Below are 26,481 nucleotides of genomic sequence, written 5' to 3'. Positions count from 1 at the left end.
TGAAAGTAAGTTTGAGGAGCTAGCAAGGGCTGCTGGGGCTAAAGGCTACTGTGATATAATGCGACAGCTGAACATTGTCTATCATTGGCTTACATGACTGCCCAGACACACACTGTTCTTCTACCCTGATATGGCTGGAGAGAACAGCAGATAACTTTTCACGCAGATTAAAAACTTTCTCAAGAAATGGGTGAGAGAAAATAAATGAGGGAGGGGAGGAGGAATAAAGTGCTGGAAGGAAGAGAAAGTAAAGACCAAGATGAAGCAATGACTGATGAGCCTTGTTAGAGCAGCTTTGAAGGTGAGGAAGGATTCTTTGCACCAGAACAGCCTGGGAGAAAATCACTGAAACATTTAAAGGATCCACAGACTCCATGTCCTTTGCCTGCCAGCTATCCTGTTTATTTCATTGCCATTGTTTATTTTGTGACTTGTTCTGTGACAACTGGAAAGAACAATATTGTTTCAATGCAGTACATTTCACCAGCAGAAAGTGTTTGCTTGCTGACAAATAATAGCAAATAAGAGCAGCTAGCAAACATTACACACACTTCAGACCCTTATAGTATTTTTGAACACACACACACCTAAAACAAATATATGTAGTAAATACTTTGTAGTACACAACTAACGAAACATTCTTTTAATAGATGGATTTAAAAGTTGGCTAAGGACTGAAGACACTCAAGGTAAAGTCTACATTCAACCATAGAATTCCATTCGATGATTTGGACCTACACATTGTCTCACAGCCTAACTAAGTTCATGCTGTTTTGGGGAAGATAAAACTGGAGGGAAAGATCCGGTGTTTGAATTCCTAGAGGAAAGGTGAATTATAAATCTATGAAATAAGAAAGAAAACATAGATCTATATAATATTTTGTGCAAATTGTAACTTTCCTAGCGCTCTTTGGGAAAGACACTGCTATCTTTTGATTCAAAATAAACTACAGAATGTCTTAACAATGGACTCATACCAGTTACAAAACAGATTATAACGGTTGGCTTCCCTAAGCAACAAAAAAGCTCCCCCCCCTCCACTTTCACATCGTGAACTATTTAAATTCTTGCAATATAGAAAACATCTGAAAAAAATCCCTCTTTGGTCCACAGCCCTGCACACAAACTATCTAGCTAACATCAATTTAACTTACTCAAAAACCTCTCATGAATTATCACCAGACAGCACATACGCAAGCTTTAAAGCATGGAACATTTAAGTGAAAAAATATACAAATATCTTGCTTTGCATAGACATTCAGGGGGGAAAAAATCCACTTTCTACTGAAAAAAAATGTGTTTACATTTTCCCTCAATTCATCCCTGCCCCTTTATTTATTCTTACCCCGATATCCCTTGAGTTTTCCATACACCTTGAAGAGCTGATAACACATTCCCGCTTGCGGTTCTGGAGCCAGTCTATATAGACAAAGAAACAGGAGTATAAGCTGCTCCCAGAAGGCCATTTTTTCAGCCAAAATGTCATACAAAGGTCTCTCACAGCTGGAGCTCTTTCACGAGAGATGAAAATGACTGAACTGGGATCTGCATTGGATAATGAATATTTGGTTCTAGTGGAACCAAAATAGGCCTTCTCTATGATGGCTCCCTCTCTGTGGAACATCACCCCTGCGAAGATAAGATTGGCCTCCATTTTGACACTTTCGAAAGGGCTTGAAGACATAGTTTTGTCAAAACGTCTAGGGACCCCAGGGGAATATAGCAATAGCAATAGCAGTTAGACTTATATACCGCTTCATAGGGCTTTCAGCCCACTCTAAGCGGTTTACAGAGTCAGCATATCGCCCCCACAGTCTGGGTTCTCATTTCACCCACCTCGGAAGGATGGAAGGCTGAGTCAACCTTGAGCCGGTGAGATTAGAACCGCTGAACTGCAGATAACAGTCAGCTGAAGTACTGCACTCTAACCACTGCGCCACCTCGGCTATGAAGCCCATTAAGTGGTTTCTTTGATAGGGGTTTATTGGGTTTTATATTTGGGATTTTACTTCTGTAAGCCTCCAGGAGTCACAGTGAGGGAACTCATAATTTATATAATTTACCATATTTTTCAGAGTATAAGATATACATTTTCCCCTCAAAAAACAAGCTGAAAAATCTGGGTGTGTCTTATACACTGAATCCCACTCTCATGGCCTTCAGAAAAGCTGTCAAGACCTGGCTTTTCCGGCAGGCCTGGGGCTGTTGACCTCATTGTAGAGGTCCAGCCCCGACTGAAATAAATGTATTTGTGTTGTTTTTAACCTGTCTTATCTTATTTTTATTTTCTTTTATTTCCTTTCTTTCCCCTTCTGTAAGCCACCCGGAGTCCTCCGGGATTGGGCGGCCTATAAATAAAATTAAACTTTAAACCTTAATACAACATTTTTCTGCCTCTTGAAACCCCACCCCTTCACCAAAATGGCCGTGCATAGCTTGTAGGAGGCTTTCAGAGAGCTCCTGGGGGCTGGGGAGGGCAGAAATGAGTGAAAAATGGACCTTTTTTTGCTTGTTTTTGCCCCCACCCTCAACCTCAGGAACACTCTATAATCTTCCTAATGTCCTTTTTTGACAAAAAATGGGCCCGTTTTCACAAAAAGTGGGACATTTTTGGTCGTTTTTGCCCACCCCCCACCCCTCAGGCTCTACAAGCTCCTAAGGGCTATTCATGTCCTTTTTAAAAAAAAAAACTGGCCTGTTTTCATGAAAAATGGGCCGTTTTTGGGAGGTTTGCAGAGTGCAAAACCTTTTTTTTAAATTTGCCTCTTCAAAACCTTGGTGCATCTTATACTCTGGTACGTCTTATACTCCGAAAAATACAGTATATGGAGGCAACCATATACGTTATCTTAATATATATTTATAACATATTATAAAATAATAATATAGAATATCATGTCACACAAAAAACAGTGAATTAGAAAGCTGCTTGGTCTTTCAAAGATAGGTTTGCTCCTAGAATTAGTTTATTGAAGAAAAGAAAGGTTCTTCTATTCAATGCAGAAACGAAATGTACCTATTCTCATTATGATTCTTGTACTAAAATTAGCAATAGATTCAGGATTCAGTTTTGTTGCTGCTACTAGCAAGATGCCAGAATTATTAATCTGAAAACTTGCCAGCCATCTCTACACTCTTCTTCAAGTTCTTACCTTTGCCAACATAATTCTTGTCTTGGCTACATCCAGAGGAGTGGTCACTGCAGCTGCAAATCCACCTGAGCATATAAAAATGCCAAATACAAACAAGACTTTGTTAGTTTACAATGCAAGTTGCTTAGCCCCATAGTTCCCATAGCTTCTGCCAAATTCACTTCATGATTACTTCTGAACCTTGTCCTTCACCTCCAAGATTTATCTGAAGTCAGAGCCACGTTGACTTGTGATCAGTCCAAAAACGCATCTGTGTATGCATATGTGCGTGTATGTATGTATGTATGTATGTGTGTCCGTATCTCTCTGTCTGTATTTGTTTATATTGATATAAAAGTTCTCTGGACAATTTTTGTCTAGCCTCCAACCTTCCTTTTTAGAGGAACACTGTTGAAAAAGATGTACAGGCTGCATTTACAGAGAACCTCAGAAAAAAATTGATTATCTAGACCTTTTTCAGTCAGATTTTCAGTTTGGATAAAGTGCAGAGATGCCGTTTGGTTCCACTTAATGGTGATGATTTGAAAAGGCTAGATGGGAGACATATGATCATCATTGCCATCTTAAATCTCTCAGTGGTTCTCAATTTCTCAATATCTTTCTGATCCGGCTACATGGAGGGAGATGGGCCATTAATAAGAAATATGAATGAATGAATGAATCAACCAATCCATCAAAAATTAAAAAAAATGATGGTCCTCCAACTTTTCTGTGGCTGATGTTATTAGCTTTGGGGGTGGCAGGGCAGAGGGTGACCCCAGGATTCAGAACAACCTCTTCCCAGTTTAGCTTTCCATTATGTCTGAAGAAAACAGGAATTACAAAAACAGTAAGAAAGGTCAACAAAGTCCTCTAGCTAGATATAGGATGTGGAAGTGAAAATTTGGAAGGAGGAGCAAGCTAAAAACACAAAGGAAGAGTGAACTATATTTATCCTATCACTACTTTCACTAAATATGCCTACAATACTTCACAACAGGAAAAATTCAAAGAACATGGCTTTCAGTAGATTCGTGTACTTATTCTATCCTCTCTATCATGATCTCGAAAATGAAGCTTTTTCGACCCATTTCTTAATCAGTTGTGCTGTTCTTAGATTACTTATATATTACATTATTTAGACAGCTGTGATGAATTAATTGAATTTATATGCTATAGTAAGATAATTAACATCATGTGATATTTTTATGCCATGACAGGTAAAAAAGCACCACTCAATATATGAATCAGATTATCATCTATCAACTTTAGGTCAATGAAAGTTTAATAAGTGTTTAATAAATCTGCCTGCACTGATTTCACACCATCTGGAAAATTATCACAATTATTTCTTGGATTCCAATCGTTTGGACAAGATGCATAAATAGTGCTTATAACCAATTTTTTTCTGGCTGATTCAAGAAGGTGGGACATAGTCTCTTAGAAGCGCCAACGCTTATTTCATCAGAATGTTTAACAGAGGAATCTAAAAGCTAGGTGAGTTATAAGCCAAAGTGTTCCCCACTATCTGCTAACATATGCACCAGTCAACTGCAGTCCCAACACATCTGGAAATGGACAGTTTTGAAAAAGTTAACCTTAAACCATAAAATATGTTAATTTTTCTTAAAACTAATAAAATGGAAAAGGGACAAAGCTAAAAAAAACAGAACAGCTTAGCACAGGGGTGTCAAACTCACGTTGTCACATCATCGTCACATGACGTATTTGACTTTTCCCCCCATCACTAAACCAAGTGTGGGTGTGGCCAATGTGTGATGCATCCTGCCCACAGGCTGGGATTTTGACAGACATGGCTTAGTGTGTTATCCGAACTAGAGATTCTGATTTATCATTCTCACAAAAGCCAGGATCCATAACTAGTATTAAATCTAATTTGCATATCTGGCATTGATATGGGAACAATTATACAAGAGTAAACAAGCATATAGCCTGCTTGCCATAATCCAGGGTTATCTCAAAATCCTTCCCAGTACAGAAACACACATATAGTTTATTTACTTGTTATTGAACAGGAAAGAATGACTCGTATAACTTTTTAAGCCAGGATTGCTGACTAAATGTAACTCGTAAATATGTTCATTGGGACAAAAATAACTACACCTGAACAATCCCACCTTGCTTCTAAACTGTGGGTGTTAAGAAATGGAAAATTATAGCTATTTCTTCGGAAACAATAATATCACTAATGCATTTAGAATTAGGAATTAAATTTACTGTTCTAACAATGCGATTTTGATACCACTCTAGCTAAGAAAAGAATCACAGCAATAAAGAAAAAGAAGAAAAGAGGTTAAAAAAAGCAAAATATTCTCAAAGGAGAGTACCTATAATATACGAAGGGTCAAGATCAGACCACTTATATATATGTGCTGGATTTTCTGAAATAAGTGGTCTGATCTTGACCCTTCGTGTGTGTGTGTGTGTGTGTGTGTGTGTGTGTGTGTATGTATGTATGTATGTATGTATGTATGTATGTATGTATGTATGTCTGTCTGTCTGTCACAACCCCTGGTATGCCCCAATTATGGGAGGAAGCTAACTGCTTCCATTCTCTGTCAATCGGCTCGTCACAAGAATCATATATATATGTGTGTGTGTGTGTTTTATTTGTCCTGATAAATAAATAAAGGGATGCTAGAGAAACCAATTATGGTGGCTTTTTTTCTCTAAGGAACTCTACTAAAACCTAAATATGTCTATTGGTTGTAGACTTTATATCTACATTAAATGTTTACAATTATTTATCAGCACAAATAAAACACAAATATAACAAAGAAAACAGTAAAAATATTGGGTTTCTGTCGTGATGGACTCTTGTGACGAGCCGATTGACAGACTTTATATATATATATATATATATTTGCAACCAAATCAAACTAGGGGATGTTAAGTGAGGCTGTCTCATCTAACAGCCATCACAACATGAGACCACAAGGCTCTATTATGGTTATACAGTAGGGATGCAGTAAGAACTGTTAAAAAGGTCTACACCAGGAGTGTCAAATTCAAGGCCCGGGGGCTGGACCTGGCCTGCGGGGTGCTTAGATTTGGCCTGCGGGGCTGATCTGGAAACAGCAAAGGACTGGCAGTCCTCCTGAGCTCTGTTTTCGCTGGCAGAGGATTGCAGGAGGCCGTCGCAGCCGAAAACGGAGCTCGGGAGACCGTTTTCATTGGCAGAGCGCTCGGGCTACCACAGGTGTCCCCTGACACAAGTAACATTGAGCTGGCTACTCCCACTCTGGCCACACACACACCCCGAGGTCAAATACAACCCTGGTGTGGCACTCAATGAAATTGTGTTTGACACCCTTGATCTACACTCTGTGAATACAGAAGATCTCTCCAAATCCCCAGTATGCTAAGCATGATCCCAATATTTAAAATCTGATAATATGCTAGCACAATATTTTGCAGAAACTAATGGCCTATGTGGATAACCCCCCCACACACACACAAATTAGAATTGCATCTTTTTCAATTGTAAACATTTAATATAGATATAAAGTCTACAACCAATAGACATATTTAGATTTCAGTAGAGTTCCTTAGAGAAAAAAAGCCACCATAATTGGTTTCTCTAGCAAACAATATCAATGCCACGGAGACCATACACAAAAGCAATTCAACAATGATAATTTAGACATGATGCCTTCCATGTGACATCATTAAGCGCCAGCCTCATGTACATTTTACTTCATAGCGTTTCTGATTCCCACGGCCTCTGCGAGGAGAATTAACTTCAGGTGATGTATGGAAGCACAGTGCAAAAAACAATGAGTCCTGCCTCCTGCAGCTTGGGGTCTGGGTTGCCCAAGATTAATTGCTAACAGATCTTTAAAGGAAATACAATCCATCTGGAATCAAATTACAGTGACAATTATATGCTATGATGGTACCTATCCCCCAGTGGGCAATCTGTTTGCCGATGTCTGCCCACTGGCTAAGTTGTACTTCTAAAAGAAATCCATAATACATTTAAGGCCTCTTAAAGACTCAGATTTAAGAACATCACCATCCATATTTGTATATTTAGATTAAAACCCAGCAGTCTGAAGACTTTCATCAGTTAGAAAGGAAATTTGGATATCCTATAAAAGGAAAATCTGAGACACAATAAGAGCAGAAACTTCAAAACTGAGCATTTCCTCTGTAACTCTTTAACCAATTTAGGATTGGAAGAACTGTCTTCAGCATCTGCACAGAGTCACTTCTAAAGGGAGATGTCATCATTGACTTTAAATGCCTTGTATGGGCAAGGGAACTCTCTATAAACCCAGCACTGTAAACTTGTCAGACCTAATTAGAGCAGAAGGGAAATCAAGGCAGCTGTCCAGCTCTATGGGCAAAAAAGCCGTCGCTAGCATTTTATTGTTTGCAATCTTTGCTTTCAATAGATTTCTGCTATTATGATATGTCCATGATTGAAGAAGAAATAGGTTTTCTGGACCGAATGAAGTGGAAAACGCTACAGCGTTCATCAATTTCTTCAAATGTGTCAAAACAGTATTGCCAATGCAATAAATTATAAAGAGCATCAATGTGGATTAGTTCAATCTAACTGACAAAAGGAATCCCAGAATATTCTGCACAGAATAACAAAACCATATTAACAGCAATCTTTAAATCTAGGCTTACTTCAGATAACAATTCCTTTCTCAGAGCAGTCCATCATAACAATGTTTTTTTTAAAAAAAATTAAATAATGACGTTGAGATACAGGGTAGCCAATAAATACATTCAATAATCTAAACTTTTGGAGGAGTCTTCCAAAATTAAATGCATTTAAAATATTTGACTGGCTTTTATACTTTTCTCCTTATTAAGGTGAAATTATCGTTTTGACCTTGCAAATTCACTAGAGAAGACCAATATTTGGTTCAAATGCGTTTTGCATCAACATTTTCATGGCTGTTGAGAGATGTACTGTGTTGTTTGGTAAGTTTGGGGAAGGCACCTGTAGCAGTAGAAAGGATTGCTTTAATGTCCTTATTGGTATGAGGTAAAGGTAAAGGTTCCCCTTGCACATGCATGCTAGTTGTTCCTGACTCGGGGGGGGGGGGGTGCTCATCAACGTTTTAAAGCCAAAGAGCCAGCGCTGTCTGAAGACGTCTCTGTGGTCATGTGGCCGGCATGACTAAATGCCAAAGGTGCACAGAACGCTGTTACCTTCCCACCAAAGTGGTCCCTATTTTTCTACTTGCATTTTTACATGGTTTTGAACTGCTAAGTTGGCAGAAGCTGGGACAAGTAACAGGAGCTCACTCCGTTACACAGCACTAGCTATTCGATCTGCCGAACTGCTGTTCAACAAGCTCAGCGTCTTAGCCACTTAGCAAGTGTGTCCCTCTATTGGTATGAGGTTTCCCCAAATATACTGATTGTCTCTCTCCCTCTGGGTAGACTTGATTACTTCTGAGTTTTTCTATCAGTTCCAATCTTGGCCACAAGCTGCAAAAAAAGGACAGCCTCTGGCTTTTCTCAACAAAGCATTACATTGAGCCTCTCTGCCTCTATAGAGCATCTAACACGTAGAATGACAGTGCCTCTGATCATGGACTTTGTATTTCCACGTCCTTGATCATGATAGCATCTCTTTCCCTTTTGCTATAATACAAACTAAACTGTTCAATTTAGCTAATTTTTAATTGGCCTGATTCAAAGTGTTGGGATTCAAAGTGTTGTAGAATTGCAGAGTAAATGCTGCCATTCTGGTCTCACTTATCAGCCAGGGGATTAGGAGACTGGGCTGCATCCCCTCCAGTTCTCTACTTAAACTAGAGAAATCATCCTCCCCCTTTTTTAATGACCCCATAATCCCTTACAGGGTGGAGTCTGGCCAACTGTTTGGAGCTGAGGGTTTACTGGCCAGATGCCATTCCTGTTACCAATGTGGAGTTCGTTTCAACAGATATATTCTCAGTGTGCCCAGAGAGAGAAATATCTGCCTCTACCTAGAATCGAACTCACATTCTCCTGATTGTGAGGTGAGAATTCCACCTCTAGGCCATCGCACCACTCTCAATTAGAGAAATCTACCATGTTTCCCTGACTCACGAAATAAGCGCTTGGCCTTATTTTCAGGGAGCTCTTATTATTCTTGAGGTGCAGGAAGTGGTGAGGGTGGTCACCTCATGGCTGCTGCTATGTTGCAATATTTTTAGGAAGGGCTTATTTGGGGGGAGGGCTTATTTTAGTGCATGCGCTCAAAAGCCCGATTGGGCTTATTATCCAGGGAGTTCTTATTTTGGGGGAAACAGGGTAACTACAAACATCCAGTTTTCATGCAGGACAACCTTCTCTTATCTTTCTCTCTTTCTTTCCATTTTTCACTACCTTACCTTAACCTTCTCTCCCCAATTCTTTTAAAAACTGCTTCTTTCTTATGTTAACATAAGTTGAAGAGAAGAAGCATTCTAGCAAATATTGGCAAATTGTGGTCTTTCCCCCCTTTTGGTAACCCTCTGACAATAAGTATTGAAAATTAATGGAGTTGTTTTTCTAGCCCTTTGAGACAGAAAGCACATTAAAACTGAAGGATAAGTCCTAGAATAAACAATCTAGTATTTGAAAACCATGACCGCCAAAGTAAAAATCAAACCCCGCCATTTACATGATCATCTACTCACTGAGCCTTTTTGATTCTCCCAATATCAAGTAAGGACCACAGCCCATGTCCAATTGTGTTATTCCATGTCAATCTTCTGTCCTGTGCACTCCTATTCGGCCTACTACAGAGAATTAGAAGACTCTCCGGGACACATCTGAGACATTGAGGACAAGCAGAATCACACTTGTGTGATGTTGGTTGTGATTCAATGCCAGCAGTGGCTGCAGCGAAGCAAGGGTGACATGAAGATGGGAAACCTCCAGTTGGTGGAAGCTATTTTGACAGTCTTTGGAGGCATCTGCCTAACATATTTCTTGCCTTCTTGACTTCAAGAGGAAAAAATTGGAATCTTGCCTAGACAATTCAAAATGGGTAGAAGGAGTAAAGAAATTCTCATCAGTTTGTTTTAGAAAAAGACTCCTTCAGTTGTCTTTATTTAAATTGACTGAAATTTTGTGACACGCCAATGGTTACACGTGTTTCGCATATGTTTATTTAATCTTTTTAGTTCATCCTGCTGTCGAAGGCTCAGGATTGACATACACATTTTATAAGATGGCTTCCTATGCGGACGAGGAGAATTAAAGGAAGTCCTTACTCATCTATAATTACAATTTTGTGTAGAATGCTGGAATTCATACAGGTAGTCCTTGACTTACAACCATTCATTTAGTGACCATTCAAAGTTACAACCACACTGAAAAAAGTGACTTACGGCCATTTTTCACACTAATTTCACCATTGCAGCATCTCCATGGTCATGTGATCAAAATTTGGACACTTGGCAACTGGAATGCATTTATGATGTTTGCAGTGTTCTAAGGTCATATGATCACCTTTCGCAGCAATTTAACAAGCAAAGTCAATGAGGGAGCCATATTCACTTAACAACCATGTTATTAACTTAACAACTGAAGTGATTCACTTAACTGTGGCATGAAAGGTTGTAGAATGGGGCAAAACTCACTTTGCAAACCATCTTGCTTTTCAATGGAAATTTTGGTGGTATTTGAATTGTAGTCATAAGTCAAGGACTGTTTATATCCATGATGGAAAACCTATGGCACACATGCCACATGTGACACATGGAGCCATATTTGCTGGCACGCCAGCCATCATCTCCGGCACCCATGTACATGCTGGCCAGCTGATTTTTCGCCTTCTGGAGGGCCGGGGGATGTTGTTTTCGCCTTCCCCAAGCTTCAGTAAAGCCTCCGGAGGCTGGGGAGGGCGAAAAACGGCCCCAACGGGCTAACCAGAAGTTCAGAAATGATTCATTTTCAGGTTCCAGAGGACCTCCAGGAGGCCAGGAGATACCATTTTCGCCCTCCCCAGGCTTCCGGAAAGCCTCCAGAGCCTGGAGAGGGGCCATGCATGAATGCACCGGGGGGGGGGGGGGGGGCATGCATGTACAGGTGGGCAGGGAGGATTGAATTGGTATGGTCATTCGTGCGCAATAGCGCGCTTGTGGACAATTTTGGCACACCATAAGAAAAAGGTTTGCCATCACTGATCTATATTGTGTCCTGCAAAGCATACACAAGCTGAACTAACCTTTATGTTGATCTTTACTAGTGAAAATATCTGGGTATAGAAACAGCAGATTCAGTAGAATTGGTACTGTGGATGTAGAGAAATATGGCACTTTTTCAGTGTCCGTCAACTTGAATATTATTAATATAACAGTCCAATATTTTTTAATACACTCCAATATTAAACATACAAAGACAAAAATCCACAGCAGCTCAGAATAACAGAAAGGTCTTTTATATAAAATATAATGCAAGGAATTGAAGTTAATTTCTCAACCAGCTTTGTGTTGTACCAAGCAATGGGCCAGAATTACAACATCCTCTATTTCTCTTCCATGATATTATTACTCAGCCCACACAAAGAATTTCATGCTTAGAAATCTGACCTACAATTTCCATACAACTGAAAGGAAAATGGTAGGTCAGCAGATAGCAGGGTTCATATTCTTTTTTGAAGCTGAAGACTATTATTGCTCTATTCAGGCAAGCAGCCAAGCCTATTACTAACCTATTAATAATAACACAAAGAACTGAAAGCAGAGGTGTTTGATTGTTGCTATAAAATTTCTTTAACTTGGAAGGTTCAAATCAGCACCTTACACTTTCACAGGTTTGCCTGAACCATCTTCCCCCATTATAGAAAGAGGGGGGGGAAGACTTTCTGAAAATTCCTACAAAATTTCAAAATATAGCAGATGGAAATCTCACAACAATCTTCCAATAAATTGTTTTCTAGATTCAGACTACACCTTTTTAAGATGTTATAAGGAGAGTACTTGCAGCAATCCCATTTTTTGTAGTCAGATAAATACCACGTGGTTGCAACATCCTGCAATCCAGTGGTGGGTTCCTCTCCCCATCCCTACTGGAACGCTGCTCATGGTCATCCTGTTTGTGCTGCTCAGGTCATCCTGTTCGTGCACGCCCCTGAGACACCCAGTTGCTTGTTGGAGGTTATGCAGGCGCCGCACACTGTGTGCGTGTGCGCAATTGGGCAGTTGCTTTAAAAATAGGTATAGAATGCGGGCAGGCGGGTTGGCCAAACTGGTCACCGTACCAGTACGCTGTCAGCTGCTCCCAGCTACTACCGGTACAGCCATACTGGGCAGTACCGGCCAGAACTCACCACTGCTGCATTCACACAAGTTACTATCTGTGACATCTTGCCAAATTCTCCATGCACCTTCTTTGTCAGAAGACAGCAGTCAAGGTTGCATATGGCAATCACATGCCTACCCACTTTGTTATAAATCAGCACATACTGGGAAAGTAGATGTTGTTCTGAATGAAGCTAGCAGAATTATTACCGGATACCTTAAACCTATCCCTCTAGTTATAATCTACCATCACTATTGCCTTTCCTGCTGTTCACAGAGAAAAAGCAGCATACAGAAAGAGGCCTAAATCATCAATATCTAGACAACAACCTCTCTATGGCCTACAACCAGTTCACCAGTTTAAAACCTAGGAAAAGCTTCTTTACCTCGAAGGAAGACTTTGAAGAATTTAAAAGCAGAGAAGACCTATGGAAAACTACGAAGAACCAACACTGGATGGAACCAACAGAAGAGCCGGAAGCTGGGCCAGCTGGCAAAAGCTGGGAATCATGGGAATGGGACTGTGCATGGGTACAAGTTCCAGTGATACTCTGAACAAGCGGGACTATATAGTGGCTTCTTCCTTTTGTGATTGTGGTGGCATGCAGACAATAACACAAATGTATACCTGTCCTTTGTGTCCTGATCAGTACATATTTGAAGATCTCATGACACTATGACAGAATGCAATTAAGGTTGCTAGTTTCTGGGCAAGATCTATTTAACTTGTATATATGCAACCACATAGACCTATCATAAGACAACATGGTACAACGGTGTGCTAACTCTGAATCATCATCGGACTAGTGGATATTAAACAAGGACCATCTGGACTTGCAAAACCAGGTTTCAGGAGGAGAGATTTTACTCTTCCGAAGATTCAAAATAATAGTTCGATTATTCTTTTATATAAAATAATATTATATAATTAATGATTACAGTTAAAAAAAATAAACTTAAAAGCACAGTTTCCAGGTTACAGACTCGAGCATTTCAGATTCTATCAGAAATTTTCCAGTGGTGAGGAATACACTCTAGCTTATGATTATTATACACATAGAAAAAGCACATCACTAAATCACAGCTACCCATTTTTGTTTTTGTTTTTAGCTTTTATATTGGTGCTTAAAATCATTTTTTCTGATAGAAGCAGACCACAATTGCAGAAAAATTCTTGCAACTGTATGTAATTTGCTTGTAGTCCATGTTTGTACCTGGTTGCAATATTAGCAATATTAATAAATATTAATGAAAATTAATAGTGTAAAACAACATATATATATGTTGTTTTACATATATATATATATATATATATATATATGTTTTTATTTGTGCTGATAAATAAATAAAGGAAGACTAGTATAGATCTATTTCAAGCTATTTAGCTCTCATCAGCTAGCCATATCCTTACTGGGATTCGAACCTGTGCTCTATTGCCTCCAAGGCAGGGAGTTAACCATTTGAGCTACAGAGAACGACTCCTTTTATCAGCCAGCCAGGGTGGGAGGTATATACTTAAAGTCACAACCCCTGGTATGCCCAAGTGTGGGAGGAAGGTCACACTTCCACTCTCTGTCATTAGGCTCGTCACAAGAGTCCATCCAGACAGAAACCCAATATTTTTACTGTTGCCTTTGTTATATTTGTGTTTTTATTTGTGCTGATAAATAAATAAAGGAAGACTAGTATAGATCTATTTCAAGCTATTTAGCTCTCATCAGCTAGCCATATCCTTACTGGGATTCGAACCTGTGCTCTATTGCCTCCAAGGCAGGGAGTTAACCATTTGAGCTACAGAGAACGACTCCTTTTATCAGCCAGCCAGGGTGGGAGGTATATACTTAAAGTCACAACCCCTGGTATGCCCAAGTGTGGGAGGAAGGTCACACTTCCACTCTCTGTCATTAGGCTCGTCACAAGAGTCCATCCAGACAGAAACCCAATATTTTTACTGTTGCCTTTGTTATATTTGTGTTTTTATTTGTGCTGATAAATAAATAAAGGAAGACTAGTATAGATCTATTTCAAGCTATTTAGCTCTCATCAGCTAGCCATATCCTTACTGGGATTCGAACCTGTGCTCTATTGCCTCCAAGGCAGGGAGTTAACCATTTGAGCTACAGAGAACGACTCCTTTTATCAGCCAGCCAGGGTGGGAGGTATATACTTAAAGTCACAACCCCTGGTATGCCCAAGTGTGGGAGGAAGGTCACACTTCCACTCTCTGTCATTAGGCTCGTCACAAGAGTCCATCCAGACAGAAACCCAATATTTTTACTGTTGCCTTTGTTATATTTGTGTTTTTATTTGTGCTGATAAATAAATAAAGGAAGACTAGTATAGATCTATTTCAAGCTATTTAGCTCTCATCAGCTAGCCATATCCTTACTGGGATTCGAACCTGTGCTCTATTGCCTCCAAGGCAGGGAGTTAACCATTTGAGCTACAGAGAACGACTCCTTTTATCAGCCAGCCAGGGTGGGAGGTATATACTTAAAGTCACAACCCCTGGTATGCCCAAGTGTGGGAGGAAGGTCACACTTCCACTCTCTGTCATTAGGCTCGTCACAAGAGTCCATCCAGACAGAAACCCAATAGGGTTTCTGTCTGGATGGACTCTTGTGACGAGCCTAATGACAGAGAGTGGAAGTGTGACCTTCCTCCCACACTTGGGCATACCAGGGGTTGTGACTTTAAGTATATACCTCCCACCCTGGCTGGCTGATAAAAGGAGTCGTTCTCTGTAGCTCAAATGGTTAACTCCCTGCCTTGGAGGCAATAGAGCACAGGTTCGAATCCCAGTAAGGATATGGCTAGCTGATGAGAGCTAAATAGCTTGAAATAGATCTATACTAGTCTTCCTTTATTTATTTATCAGCACAAATAAAAACACAAATATAACAAAGGCAACAGTAAAAATATTGGGTTTCTGTCTGGATGGACTCTTGTGACGAGCCTAATGACAGAGAGTGGAAGTGTGACCTTCCTCCCACACTTGGGCATACCAGGGGTTGTGACTTTAAGTATATACCTCCCACCCTGGCTGGCTGATAAAAGGAGTCGTTCTCTGTAGCTCAAATGGTTAACTCCCTGCCTTGGAGGCAATAGAGCACAGGTTCGAATCCCAGTAAGGATATGGCTAGCTGATGAGAGCTAAATAGCTTGAAATAGATCTATACTAGTCTTCCTTTATTTATTTATCAGCACAAATAAAAACACAAATATAACAAAGGCAACAGTAAAAATATTGGGTTTCTGTCTGGATGGACTCTTGTGACGAGCCTAATGACAGAGAGTGGAAGTGTGACCTTCCTCCCACACTTGGGCATACCAGGGGTTGTGACTTTAAGTATATACCTCCCACCCTGGCTGGCTGATAAAAGGAGTCGTTCTCTGTAGCTCAAATGGTTAACTCCCTGCCTTGGAGGCAATAGAGCACAGGTTCGAATCCCAGTAAGGATATGGCTAGCTGATGAGAGCTAAATAGCTTGAAATAGATCTATACTAGTCTTCCTTTATTTATTTATCAGCACAAATAAAAACACAAATATAACAAAGGCAACAGTAAAAATATTGGGTTTCTGTCTGGATGGACTCTTGTGACGAGCCTAATGACAGAGAGTGGAAGTGTGACCTTCCTCCCACACTTGGGCATACCAGGGGTTGTGACTTTAAGTATATACCTCCCACCCTGGCTGGCTGATAAAAGGAGTCGTTCTCTGTAGCTCAAATGGTTAACTCCCTGCCTTGGAGGCAATAGAGCACAGGTTCGAATCCCAGTAAGGATATGGCTAGCTGATGAGAGCTAAATAGCTTGAAATAGATCTATACTAGTCTTCCTTTATTTATTTATCAGCACAAATAAAAACACAAATATAACAAAGGCAACAGTAAAAATATTGGGTTTCTGTCTGGATGGACTCTTGTGACGAGCCTAATGACAGAGAGTGGAAGTGTGACCTTCCTCCCACACTTGGGCATACCAGGGGTTGTGACTTTAAGTATATACCTCCCACCCTGGCTGGCTGATAAAAGGAGTCGTTCTCTGTAGCTCAAATGGTTAACTCCCTGCCTTGGAGGCAATAGAGCACAGGTTCGAATCCCAGTAAGGATATGGCTAGCTGATGAGAGCTAAATAGCTTGAAATAGATCTATACTAGTCTTCCTTTATTTATTTATCAGCACAAATAAAAACACAAATATAACAAAGGCAACAGTAAAAATATTGGGTTTCTGTCTGGATGGACTCTTGTGACGAGCCTAATGACAGAGAGTGGAAGTGTGACCTTCCTCCCACACTTGGGCATACCAGGGGTTGTGACTTTAAGTATATACCTCCCACCCTGGCTGGCTGATAAAAGGAGTCGTTCTCTGTAGCTCAAATGGTTAACTCCCTGCCTTGGAGGCAATAGAGCACAGGTTCGAATCCCAGTAAGGATATGGCTAGCTGATGAGAGCTAAATAGCTTGAAATAGATCTATACTAGTCTTCCTTTATTTATTTATCAGCACAAATAAAAACACAAATATAACAAAGGCAACAGTAAAAATATTGGGTTTCTGTCTGGATGGACTCTTGTGACGAGCCTAATGACAGAGAGTGGAAGTGTGACCTTCCTCCCACACTTGGGCATACCAGGGGTTGTGACTTTAAGTATATACCTCCCACCCTGGCTGGCTGATAAAAGGAGTCGTTCTCTGTAGCTCAAATGGTTAACTCCCTGCCTTGGAGGCAATAGAGCACAGGTTCGAATCCCAGTAAGGATATGGCTAGCTGATGAGAGCTAAATAGCTTGAAATAGATCTATACTAGTCTTCCTTTATTTATTTATCAGCACAAATAAAAACACAAATATAACAAAGGCAACAGTAAAAATATTGGGTTTCTGTCTGGATGGACTCTTGTGACGAGCCTAATGACAGAGAGTGGAAGTGTGACCTTCCTCCCACACTTGGGCATACCAGGGGTTGTGACTTTAAGTATATACCTCCCACCCTGGCTGGCTGATAAAAGGAGTCGTTCTCTGTAGCTCAAATGGTTAACTCCCTGCCTTGGAGGCAATAGAGCACAGGTTCGAATCCCAGTAAGGATATGGCTAGCTGATGAGAGCTAAATAGCTTGAAATAGATCTATACTAGTCTTCCTTTATTTATTTATCAGCACAAATAAAAACACAAATATAACAAAGGCAACAGTAAAAATATTGGGTTTCTGTCTGGATGGACTCTTGTGACGAGCCTAATGACAGAGAGTGGAAGTGTGACCTTCCTCCCACACTTGGGCATACCAGGGGTTGTGACTTTAAGTATATACCTCCCACCCTGGCTGGCTGATAAAAGGAGTCGTTCTCTGTAGCTCAAATGGTTAACTCCCTGCCTTGGAGGCAATAGAGCACAGGTTCGAATCCCAGTAAGGATATGGCTAGCTGATGAGAGCTAAATAGCTTGAAATAGATCTATACTAGTCTTCCTTTATTTATTTATCAGCACAAATAAAAACACAAATATAACAAAGGCAACAGTAAAAATATTGGGTTTCTGTCTGGATGGACTCTTGTGACGAGCCTAATGACAGAGAGTGGAAGTGTGACCTTCCTCCCACACTTGGGCATACCAGGGGTTGTGACTTTAAGTATATACCTCCCACCCTGGCTGGCTGATAAAAGGAGTCGTTCTCTGTAGCTCAAATGGTTAACTCCCTGCCTTGGAGGCAATAGAGCACAGGTTCGAATCCCAGTAAGGATATGGCTAGCTGATGAGAGCTAAATAGCTTGAAATAGATCTATACTAGTCTTCCTTTATTTATTTATCAGCACAAATAAAAACACAAATATAACAAAGGCAACAGTAAAAATATTGGGTTTCTGTCTGGATGGACTCTTGTGACGAGCCTAATGACAGAGAGTGGAAGTGTGACCTTCCTCCCACACTTGGGCATACCAGGGGTTGTGACTTTAAGTATATACCTCCCACCCTGGCTGGCTGATAAAAGGAGTCGTTCTCTGTAGCTCAAATGGTTAACTCCCTGCCTTGGAGGCAATAGAGCACAGGTTCGAATCCCAGTAAGGATATGGCTAGCTGATGAGAGCTAAATAGCTTGAAATAGATCTATACTAGTCTTCCTTTATTTATTTATCAGCACAAATAAAAACACAAATATAACAAAGGCAACAGTAAAAATATTGGGTTTCTGTCTGGATGGACTCTTGTGACGAGCCTAATGACAGAGAGTGGAAGTGTGACCTTCCTCCCACACTTGGGCATACCAGGGGTTGTGACTTTAAGTATATACCTCCCACCCTGGCTGGCTGATAAAAGGAGTCGTTCTCTGTAGCTCAAATGGTTAACTCCCTGCCTTGGAGGCAATAGAGCACAGGTTCGAATCCCAGTAAGGATATGGCTAGCTGATGAGAGCTAAATAGCTTGAAATAGATCTATACTAGTCTTCCTTTATTTATTTATCAGCACAAATAAAAACACAAATATAACAAAGGCAACAGTAAAAATATTGGGTTTCTGTCTGGATGGACTCTTGTGACGAGCCTAATGACAGAGAGTGGAAGTGTGACCTTCCTCCCACACTTGGGCATACCAGGGGTTGTGACTTTAAGTATATACCTCCCACCCTGGCTGGCTGATAAAAGGAGTCGTTCTCTGTAGCTCAAATGGTTAACTCCCTGCCTTGGAGGCAATAGAGCACAGGTTCGAATCCCAGTAAGGATATGGCTAGCTGATGAGAGCTAAATAGCTTGAAATAGATCTATACTAGTCTTCCTTTATTTATTTATCAGCACAAATAAAAACACAAATATAACAAAGGCAACAGTAAAAATATTGGGTTTCTGTCTGGATGGACTCTTGTGACGAGCCTAATGACAGAGAGTGGAAGTGTGACCTTCCTCCCACACTTGGGCATACCAGGGGTTGTGACTTTAAGTATATACCTCCCACCCTGGCTGGCTGATAAAAGGAGTCGTTCTCTGTAGCTCAAATGGTTAACTCCCTGCCTTGGAGGCAATAGAGCACAGGTTCGAATCCCAGTAAGGATATGGCTAGCTGATGAGAGCTAAATAGCTTGAAATAGATCTATACTAGTCTTCCTTTATTTATTTATCAGCACAAATAAAAACACAAATATAACAAAGGCAACAGTAAAAATATTGGGTTTCTGTCTGGATGGACTCTTGTGACGAGCCTAATGACAGAGAGTGGAAGTGTGACCTTCCTCCCACACTTGGGCATACCAGGGGTTGTGACTTTAAGTATATACCTCCCACCCTGGCTGGCTGATAAAAGGAGTCGTTCTCTGTAGCTCAAATGGTTAACTCCCTGCCTTGGAGGCAATAGAGCACAGGTTCGAATCCCAGTAAGGATATGGCTAGCTGATGAGAGCTAAATAGCTTGAAATAGATCTATACTAGTCTTCCTTTATTTATTTATCAGCACAAATAAAAACACAAATATAACAAAGGCAACAGTAAAAATATTGGGTTTCTGTCTGGATGGACTCTTGTGACGAGCCTAATGACAGAGAGTGGAAGTGTGACCTTCCTCCCACACTTGGGCATACCAGGGGTTGTGACTTTAAGTATATACCTCCCACCCTGGCTGGCTGATAAAAGGAGTCGTTCTCTGTAGCTCAAATGGTTAACTCCCTGCCTTGGAGGCAATAGAGCACAGGTTCGAATCCCAGTAAGGATATGGCTAGCTGATGAGAGCTAAATAGCTTGAAATAGATCTATACTAGTCTTCCTTTATTTATTTATCAGCACAAATAAAAACACAAATATAACAAAGGCAACAGTAAAAATATTGGGTTTCTGTCTGGATGGACTCTTGTGACGAGCCTAATGACAGAGAGTGGAAGTGTGACCTTCCTCCCACACTTGGGCATACCAGGGGTTGTGACTTTAAGTATATACCTCCCACCCTGGCTGGCTGATAAAAGGAGTCGTTCTCTGTAGCTCAAATGGTTAACTCCCTGCCTTGGAGGCAATAGAGCACAGGTTCGAATCCCAGTAAGGATATGGCTAGCTGATGAGAGCTAAATAGCTTGAAATAGATCTATACTAGTCTTCCTTTATTTATTTATCAGCACAAATAAAAACACAAATATAACAAAGGCAACAGTAAAAATATTGGGTTTCTGTCTGGATGGACTCTTGTGACGAGCCTAATGACAGAGAGTGGAAGTGTGACCTTCCTCCCACACTTGGGCATACCAGGGGTTGTGACTTTAAGTATATACCTCCCACCCTGGCTGGCTGATAAAAGGAGTCGTTCTCTGTAGCTCAAATGGTTAACTCCCTGCCTTGGAGGCAATAGAGCACAGGTTCGAATCCCAGTAAGGATATGGCTAGCTGATGAGAGCTAAATAGCTTGAAATAGATCTATACTAGTCTTCCTTTATTTATTTATCAGCACAAATAAAAACACAAATATAACAAAGGCAACAGTAAAAATATTGGGTTTCTGTCTGGATGGACTCTTGTGACGAGCCTAATGACAGAGAGTGGAAGTGTGACCTTCCTCCCACACTTGGGCATACCAGGGGTTGTGACTTTAAGTATATACCTCCCACCCTGGCTGGCTGATAAAAGGAGTCGTTCTCTGTAGCTCAAATGGTTAACTCCCTGCCTTGGAGGCAATAGAGCACAGGTTCGAATCCCAGTAAGGATATGGCTAGCTGATGAGAGCTAAATAGCTTGAAATAGATCTATACTAGTCTTCCTTTATTTATTTATCAGCACAAATAAAAACACAAATATAACAAAGGCAACAGTAAAAATATTGGGTTTCTGTCTGGATGGACTCTTGTGACGAGCCTAATGACAGAGAGTGGAAGTGTGACCTTCCTCCCACACTTGGGCATACCAGGGGTTGTGACTTTAAGTGTATGTATATATATATATATATATATATATATATATATATATATATATATATATATATATATATATATATATATATATATATATATATATATATATATATATATATATATATATATATATATATATATATATATATATATATATATTACTTGCAATTTTGATAACTGTAGAGTCTGGCACTTAGTTCATTACCTACATATCTGAAAGTTCATCCATGTGTTTATGTTCAATAATTTTCCATATTCATGCATATTAGAAAAGAAAAAGTAAGTGTCTCAATTTGACTAGAATTAAAACAAGTCAGGAAAGATTCAAGGACTCTGTGAGTTTTGGTCCTGTTTTAGGCATGAAGGCCAGCTGGTGACATTGGAACTGACACACACATACTCTCTCTCTCTCTCTCTCTCTCTCTCTCAGCCCAATCCACCTCACAGGGTTGTCATTGTGGAGAAAACAAGAGGAGAAACGTGTGTTGGGTATGTTTTCTGTCTTGAATTTTTTGTCAAAATAATGAAGGTGGGATATAGATTAAAAAAGACTAAACACTAAATAAAATAAACAGCAGGTAGTATATGGAAGATAAAGAAGAGAGTGATTCATAACTTCATTTATTGATTTCAATCACTCAAACAATTATTTGATTGCAGGCTTCTGATTGTATTTTAAAGTTTGTATTCCTAGGCCTTTGTGGAATGGCTATTCTTTATAGACATAACCAGTAAACATAACCAAAAAACACACTGCAAGCTGCTAAAACATCATAGAAAGTTGACTTGAGTTTTACCGGCATTAAAAACAGAAAAGGACAGTGTTGATGATTTAACTTCACTGTAATGTTTGTTTTTTCTGTCAAGTATACAACCTTTTGGTTAAGAAAAGAGCCAAACTTTTTTTTGGCTAACGAGAGAGATTAAAAATCAGAGTGTGTGTATTGTTTAATTTCCCCCCCTCTTCTCTGACCTCTAGAACACTTTAAGTAAATTTTGTGGTAAAGCAAAGACCACGAGCACAGAGGGCATCTGAGACAGTCATAGTGTCTGAATATGCTTTTTGTGGTATTGGCAACATTGCTTTGATTAAAGATTGGCCCATGGCTGGAGTTTGTACACTTTTATTTTCCTTTCCCCAAAAAACTGCAACTGAATTAAATAACACAGAGGCAACTGATCTTACTTATACAGTATGTGTTTAAAAGATTTTATACTATAAGTCCAGTTTCATTTTGAAGTGTAATTATATGTCTTCATCTCTTCATGACCCATGCACAATTCAGTAGACGAAATATTTTAGGCTTCTAAATTTTCATGGGAAAGGAAAGGTTAAAAAAATTATACTCTGTTTAGAGCCTGTTCCACAATCTCTTATAAGATATATGAAAAGATTGAGACAGCCAGAATCTCTTGCAGGGGAATGTGAGAAGTAAAGTAAGTGGCAATACTGGCTTTTGTTCAACAACTGTTAATACACTTTGTGATTCCTTCAAAATCCAGTTTGGAAAGTCAGCATTTCAGCAGCTTTTGGAGATTTAGCAATGGCTTCTCCCCAGACCACATAAAGCCTCTTCACAGATCACAGAATGTTCCCCAGATCACAGCTCATGAAAACAAGAATACCAGTACAGGTAGTCCTCCAGTTACGATCGTATGGAGCCCGCCCAGTTGTGATGGTCATAAAGTGGGTCATCATGTGACCAACCAACCAATTTACGACCCTTTCGAGGTGATCGTTAAGCAAACTCTATTTGCTATGGAGTGTTTTTGCCAAAAACTGGAATTAAACACTGTTTTTTGGCAAAAACATTGCAAATTGTGGTTATGTGATGGTGGAAGACAGCAAATGGCAGTAAATGTGGATTGGCTGTCGAACAGCCAAAATCCAGGCATGTGACCATGGAGGGGTGGGGCTGGGCACCAGGACTTTGGAACCAGGTGGTAAGTATCTTTGGGGTGGTTCGTCATAACTCTGTGCTAAGTGAGTGGTTGTAAGTCGAGGACTGCCTGTTTCTCAGGTGGGATACGACGTTACTTAGGAGACAAACTCAAGATATATCAAGGCTGAGAAATTGTGAGGGTGCCCATTTCCAATTAATGTACCTGCCTTATTGTATACAAAAAAGGAGATTTTGTTTTATATAATATAAGAGATGTTGAATAGGTCTTCAAGCCTTTTTCTTCTCTGAATTCCCACTGTTGGATGTGGAAAAAGTGTTTTGGCATTATGGCACACAAATAGAGAATATGCAGTCCCTAAGTTCAGTGCATTCATTTTTCTATTAAAAAGAGGATAATTTATAACCCTCCTTACATATGAACTGAGAAACCAAGTCCAGTTCAAGCTTCCAAAACCTTGTTAAAGTCAAAGGGAACTCCAACACTTGGCAAAACCCCATGAACTGTGTCTGTCCAAGACTTTTTGTATAACATTCTGCATGTTGTTCATTAAAACTACTGGGAAGCTTTTACTCAAAGAAATGGGCTTTTTACTCAGACAAAGGGACAGCAAGGCAAGCAAAACTTACGTAAGGCTCCAATCACAACTGTAGAAGCTGCGTGCAAGCATTACACCAGAAAATGTCCTCTGGTTTATGTTGGATTGATTCAGTGGTTCAATTTCAAGATGACATTGAAAAGGGCGGGGAATAATATTCTTATTTTTATTTCTGAGATCAATGTTTCAAAAAAAAAATGATTGCAAGAGTCTTAAAAGGGATTTGGAACAAAATCTTCAAGTTACATTTTCAAGTAATTTCATTGCCTGAAATAGTAATGATATTAATAAGTACCTAATGTTGGTTAATTTCTTCCAGTGACTTTGCACACTATTGGCAAAGAAAACGGAAAGATGGAAAGGTTTGCTTTTAATGAGTAAGTGCACTATAATTTAAAAATAGTAAAAATGTAAAGGCATGGGAGGAAACTGAAATATCCTGAAGGAGGAAGAGAATTCTGATGTATTGAAATAATTTCATGCAATGTAAGTAAAGGACATGATCGAACTGAATAAATGAACCAGTATTTACAAAGATAAGTACATTTAGCAGTTTCCTCAAACTGAACTCTTCCAGAAATGTCGAATTATGACTTTCGTCATCCCCAATCACCATGACAACTGGCCATGCAGCTGTTTGTGAGGGAGTATATCATAATTGCCCCCGGGGAAGGCTACTATAACATCTTCAGCTATTTAATCATTCATACAACCATTTTATTTTACCCTGTATCTGAATGAACTGTTAATTTCTAAGAAAAGACTCCAGATGTAAGGATACCTCAGCCATAACGAGAAGAACAACAAAAGGTTCAGAACTTTTCAGAGGCCATTGCAACTTCAGTCACTAAGCGAATGGCTGTAAGTCGAGGACTATATGTATTAAATTTGGGTGAGTTTTACTCCGCAGCAACCCAAGAGTATCATTGTTACTCTTATTTGCACCTTCCTTTCCTCAACCTTCAGAGCCTGAGGCTGCACATTTTGCAGGGGTTTTGCCACTCAATCCTGAGCTGCCCCTAATTTGAGATTTCTATCAGGCCATTATACTTCCCCCTCCCCGCCCCTTGTTGGATGGGTGGCACTTGTGACATCTGAAAGGAAATTATTTTAAAGCAGGCTGTTATAATAGGGCAAGGTGGCTCTTTAAGAATTCAATTAACTTTCAGGCTCTTTTGCGATCAATCATCCCAGAGCACGTCCTGCCACTCTTCATTCCAGGCAGAGTGTCCGAGACTGCCCAGATGTTTCAGCTTCCGGTTCTCCTCCGTGGAAAATTTCCGCCTGGAGGCTGCTGCGCATAGACATTCTGTTCTCCTGACTCTCCTTAATCTAGAGTCCTGTCAGAGCTGTCACATGAAGAGTGAATCATGGGCCTTACCGAGAGCCCTTGAGCCTGGAGAGGAGCTCAGGGCAGGCAGCTGCACAAAACCCGCACCCAAATGCACGTTCTCCTCACAGAGAGTTTTACAGCTCAACCTTTGGATAATCCCAGAAGCTGACTGACAGGCCCTGTTTGTTCAATAACAGAAATTTGCCAAAAACAAATTGGCTGTCTTTCAAACCGACACCCTGGTCTGGGCTCCTTACACTCACCTTCTTTTCCCCGTTTCCCCCCACCTCCACCCTTCCCCGCATTCCATTTTCTTCACTCTAAACAAACCGGAATTATAAAAGAATGTGTCTGCCTCGCTGGCCTTCATAGAGTGGCGCTCTGTCCCTCCTCCCTGCTTTTCTTCTTCTATGTTTCCCAGGATAACATATAATCCTTTGCACCTGCAAATGCTCCACAGACTGCCGACTGCCAAGAATCCACCACGTGTCCTTGCTTCCATGACCAAAGTTCCTGTGTTTAAAGAGAGAGGAGGTGGGTGGACAAAATGTTAGTCTCTGCCTGGCTTGCAACTTGCTGCTTTCCTGTCAGGGAGAGAGTGCTAGAGTTTTAAATGGCTATTTTTGTGGCATCTTCAGTTATAGATTGAGTAGTCCCTTCTACCCACCATTCACAACCCACTCACATCCTGCCAAAAGGTGGTAAAAGTGAGGAGTGATAAACAGCACTGAAGCTTGTTTGCAGAGAGTTAGATACATATTTGTTTCAGCCTTGATAAAAATGCAATTTTGCAGATACTGCCTGGATCTTTCTTCCTCTTGGGAAGATAAAACATGAACAAACAAACAAACAAAAAACTACTGGAAAAAATACCAGCAGTAACTTCCAAGCTGAATATTCATGCCAAACAATATCTTTTCCAAACAACTGCTCCACATTATACCCAACACTTTGGCCTATATTAATAGTATTAAGATATACTAAGTTGAGCAGTCCCACAGCTAAGCAATCATCACTATTAACAGTAATCTTAATGAGGCAGAAAAGTGGCCAGAAAATAGTAACTTGCTTAGACAACCCACTAATTCTGTGTTTCTCAACCTTGGCAACTTTAAGATATGTGGACTTCAACTTCCACAATTCCCCAGCCTAGAGAATTTGGGAAGTTGAAACTCCACACATGTCTTAAAGTCGCCAAGGTTGAGAAACATTGCTCTAACTATATGGCCAAACTGTTTAGAATGATATAGAGTTTTATATATCTAACAGCTGAGCTGTGGATCTGTATTCCCACCTGACCCACATTTTGGGCAGAAACATCTAAATTGAAAGCCAATTTACAGTTTCAAAAATAATAGCTGATTACGAGCACATTCT

The 26,481-nt window shown here is 40.1% G+C and overlaps 1 protein-coding gene across 1 annotated transcript in view; it reads right to left on the bottom strand.

The window, feature by feature from the left end:
* Positions 1 to 26,481, bottom strand: part of SLC25A26 (solute carrier family 25 member 26) — a 141,391-nt gene that overhangs the window by 9,309 nt on the left and 105,601 nt on the right. The window contains exons 7-9 of the mRNA XM_087708852.1: positions 25,548 to 25,617; positions 3,153 to 3,217; positions 1,346 to 1,419 (exon numbers count right to left, since the gene is read on the bottom strand). Of these exons, the coding sequence (XP_087564978.1) occupies positions 1,346 to 1,419; positions 3,153 to 3,217; positions 25,548 to 25,617 (209 nt within the window). The remainder of the gene's footprint in view (positions 1 to 1,345; positions 1,420 to 3,152; positions 3,218 to 25,547; positions 25,618 to 26,481) is intronic.

Source organism: Thamnophis sirtalis, unplaced genomic scaffold (genome assembly GCF_051295495.1).
Source record: "Thamnophis sirtalis isolate CommonGarterSnake01/CBP01778 unplaced genomic scaffold, rThaSir2_p1.2 scaffold_3, whole genome shotgun sequence".
In the NCBI taxonomy this organism is placed as follows: Eukaryota; Metazoa; Chordata; class Lepidosauria; order Squamata; family Natricidae; genus Thamnophis; species Thamnophis sirtalis.
This window is presented reverse-complemented; position numbering and strand designations above follow the sequence as displayed.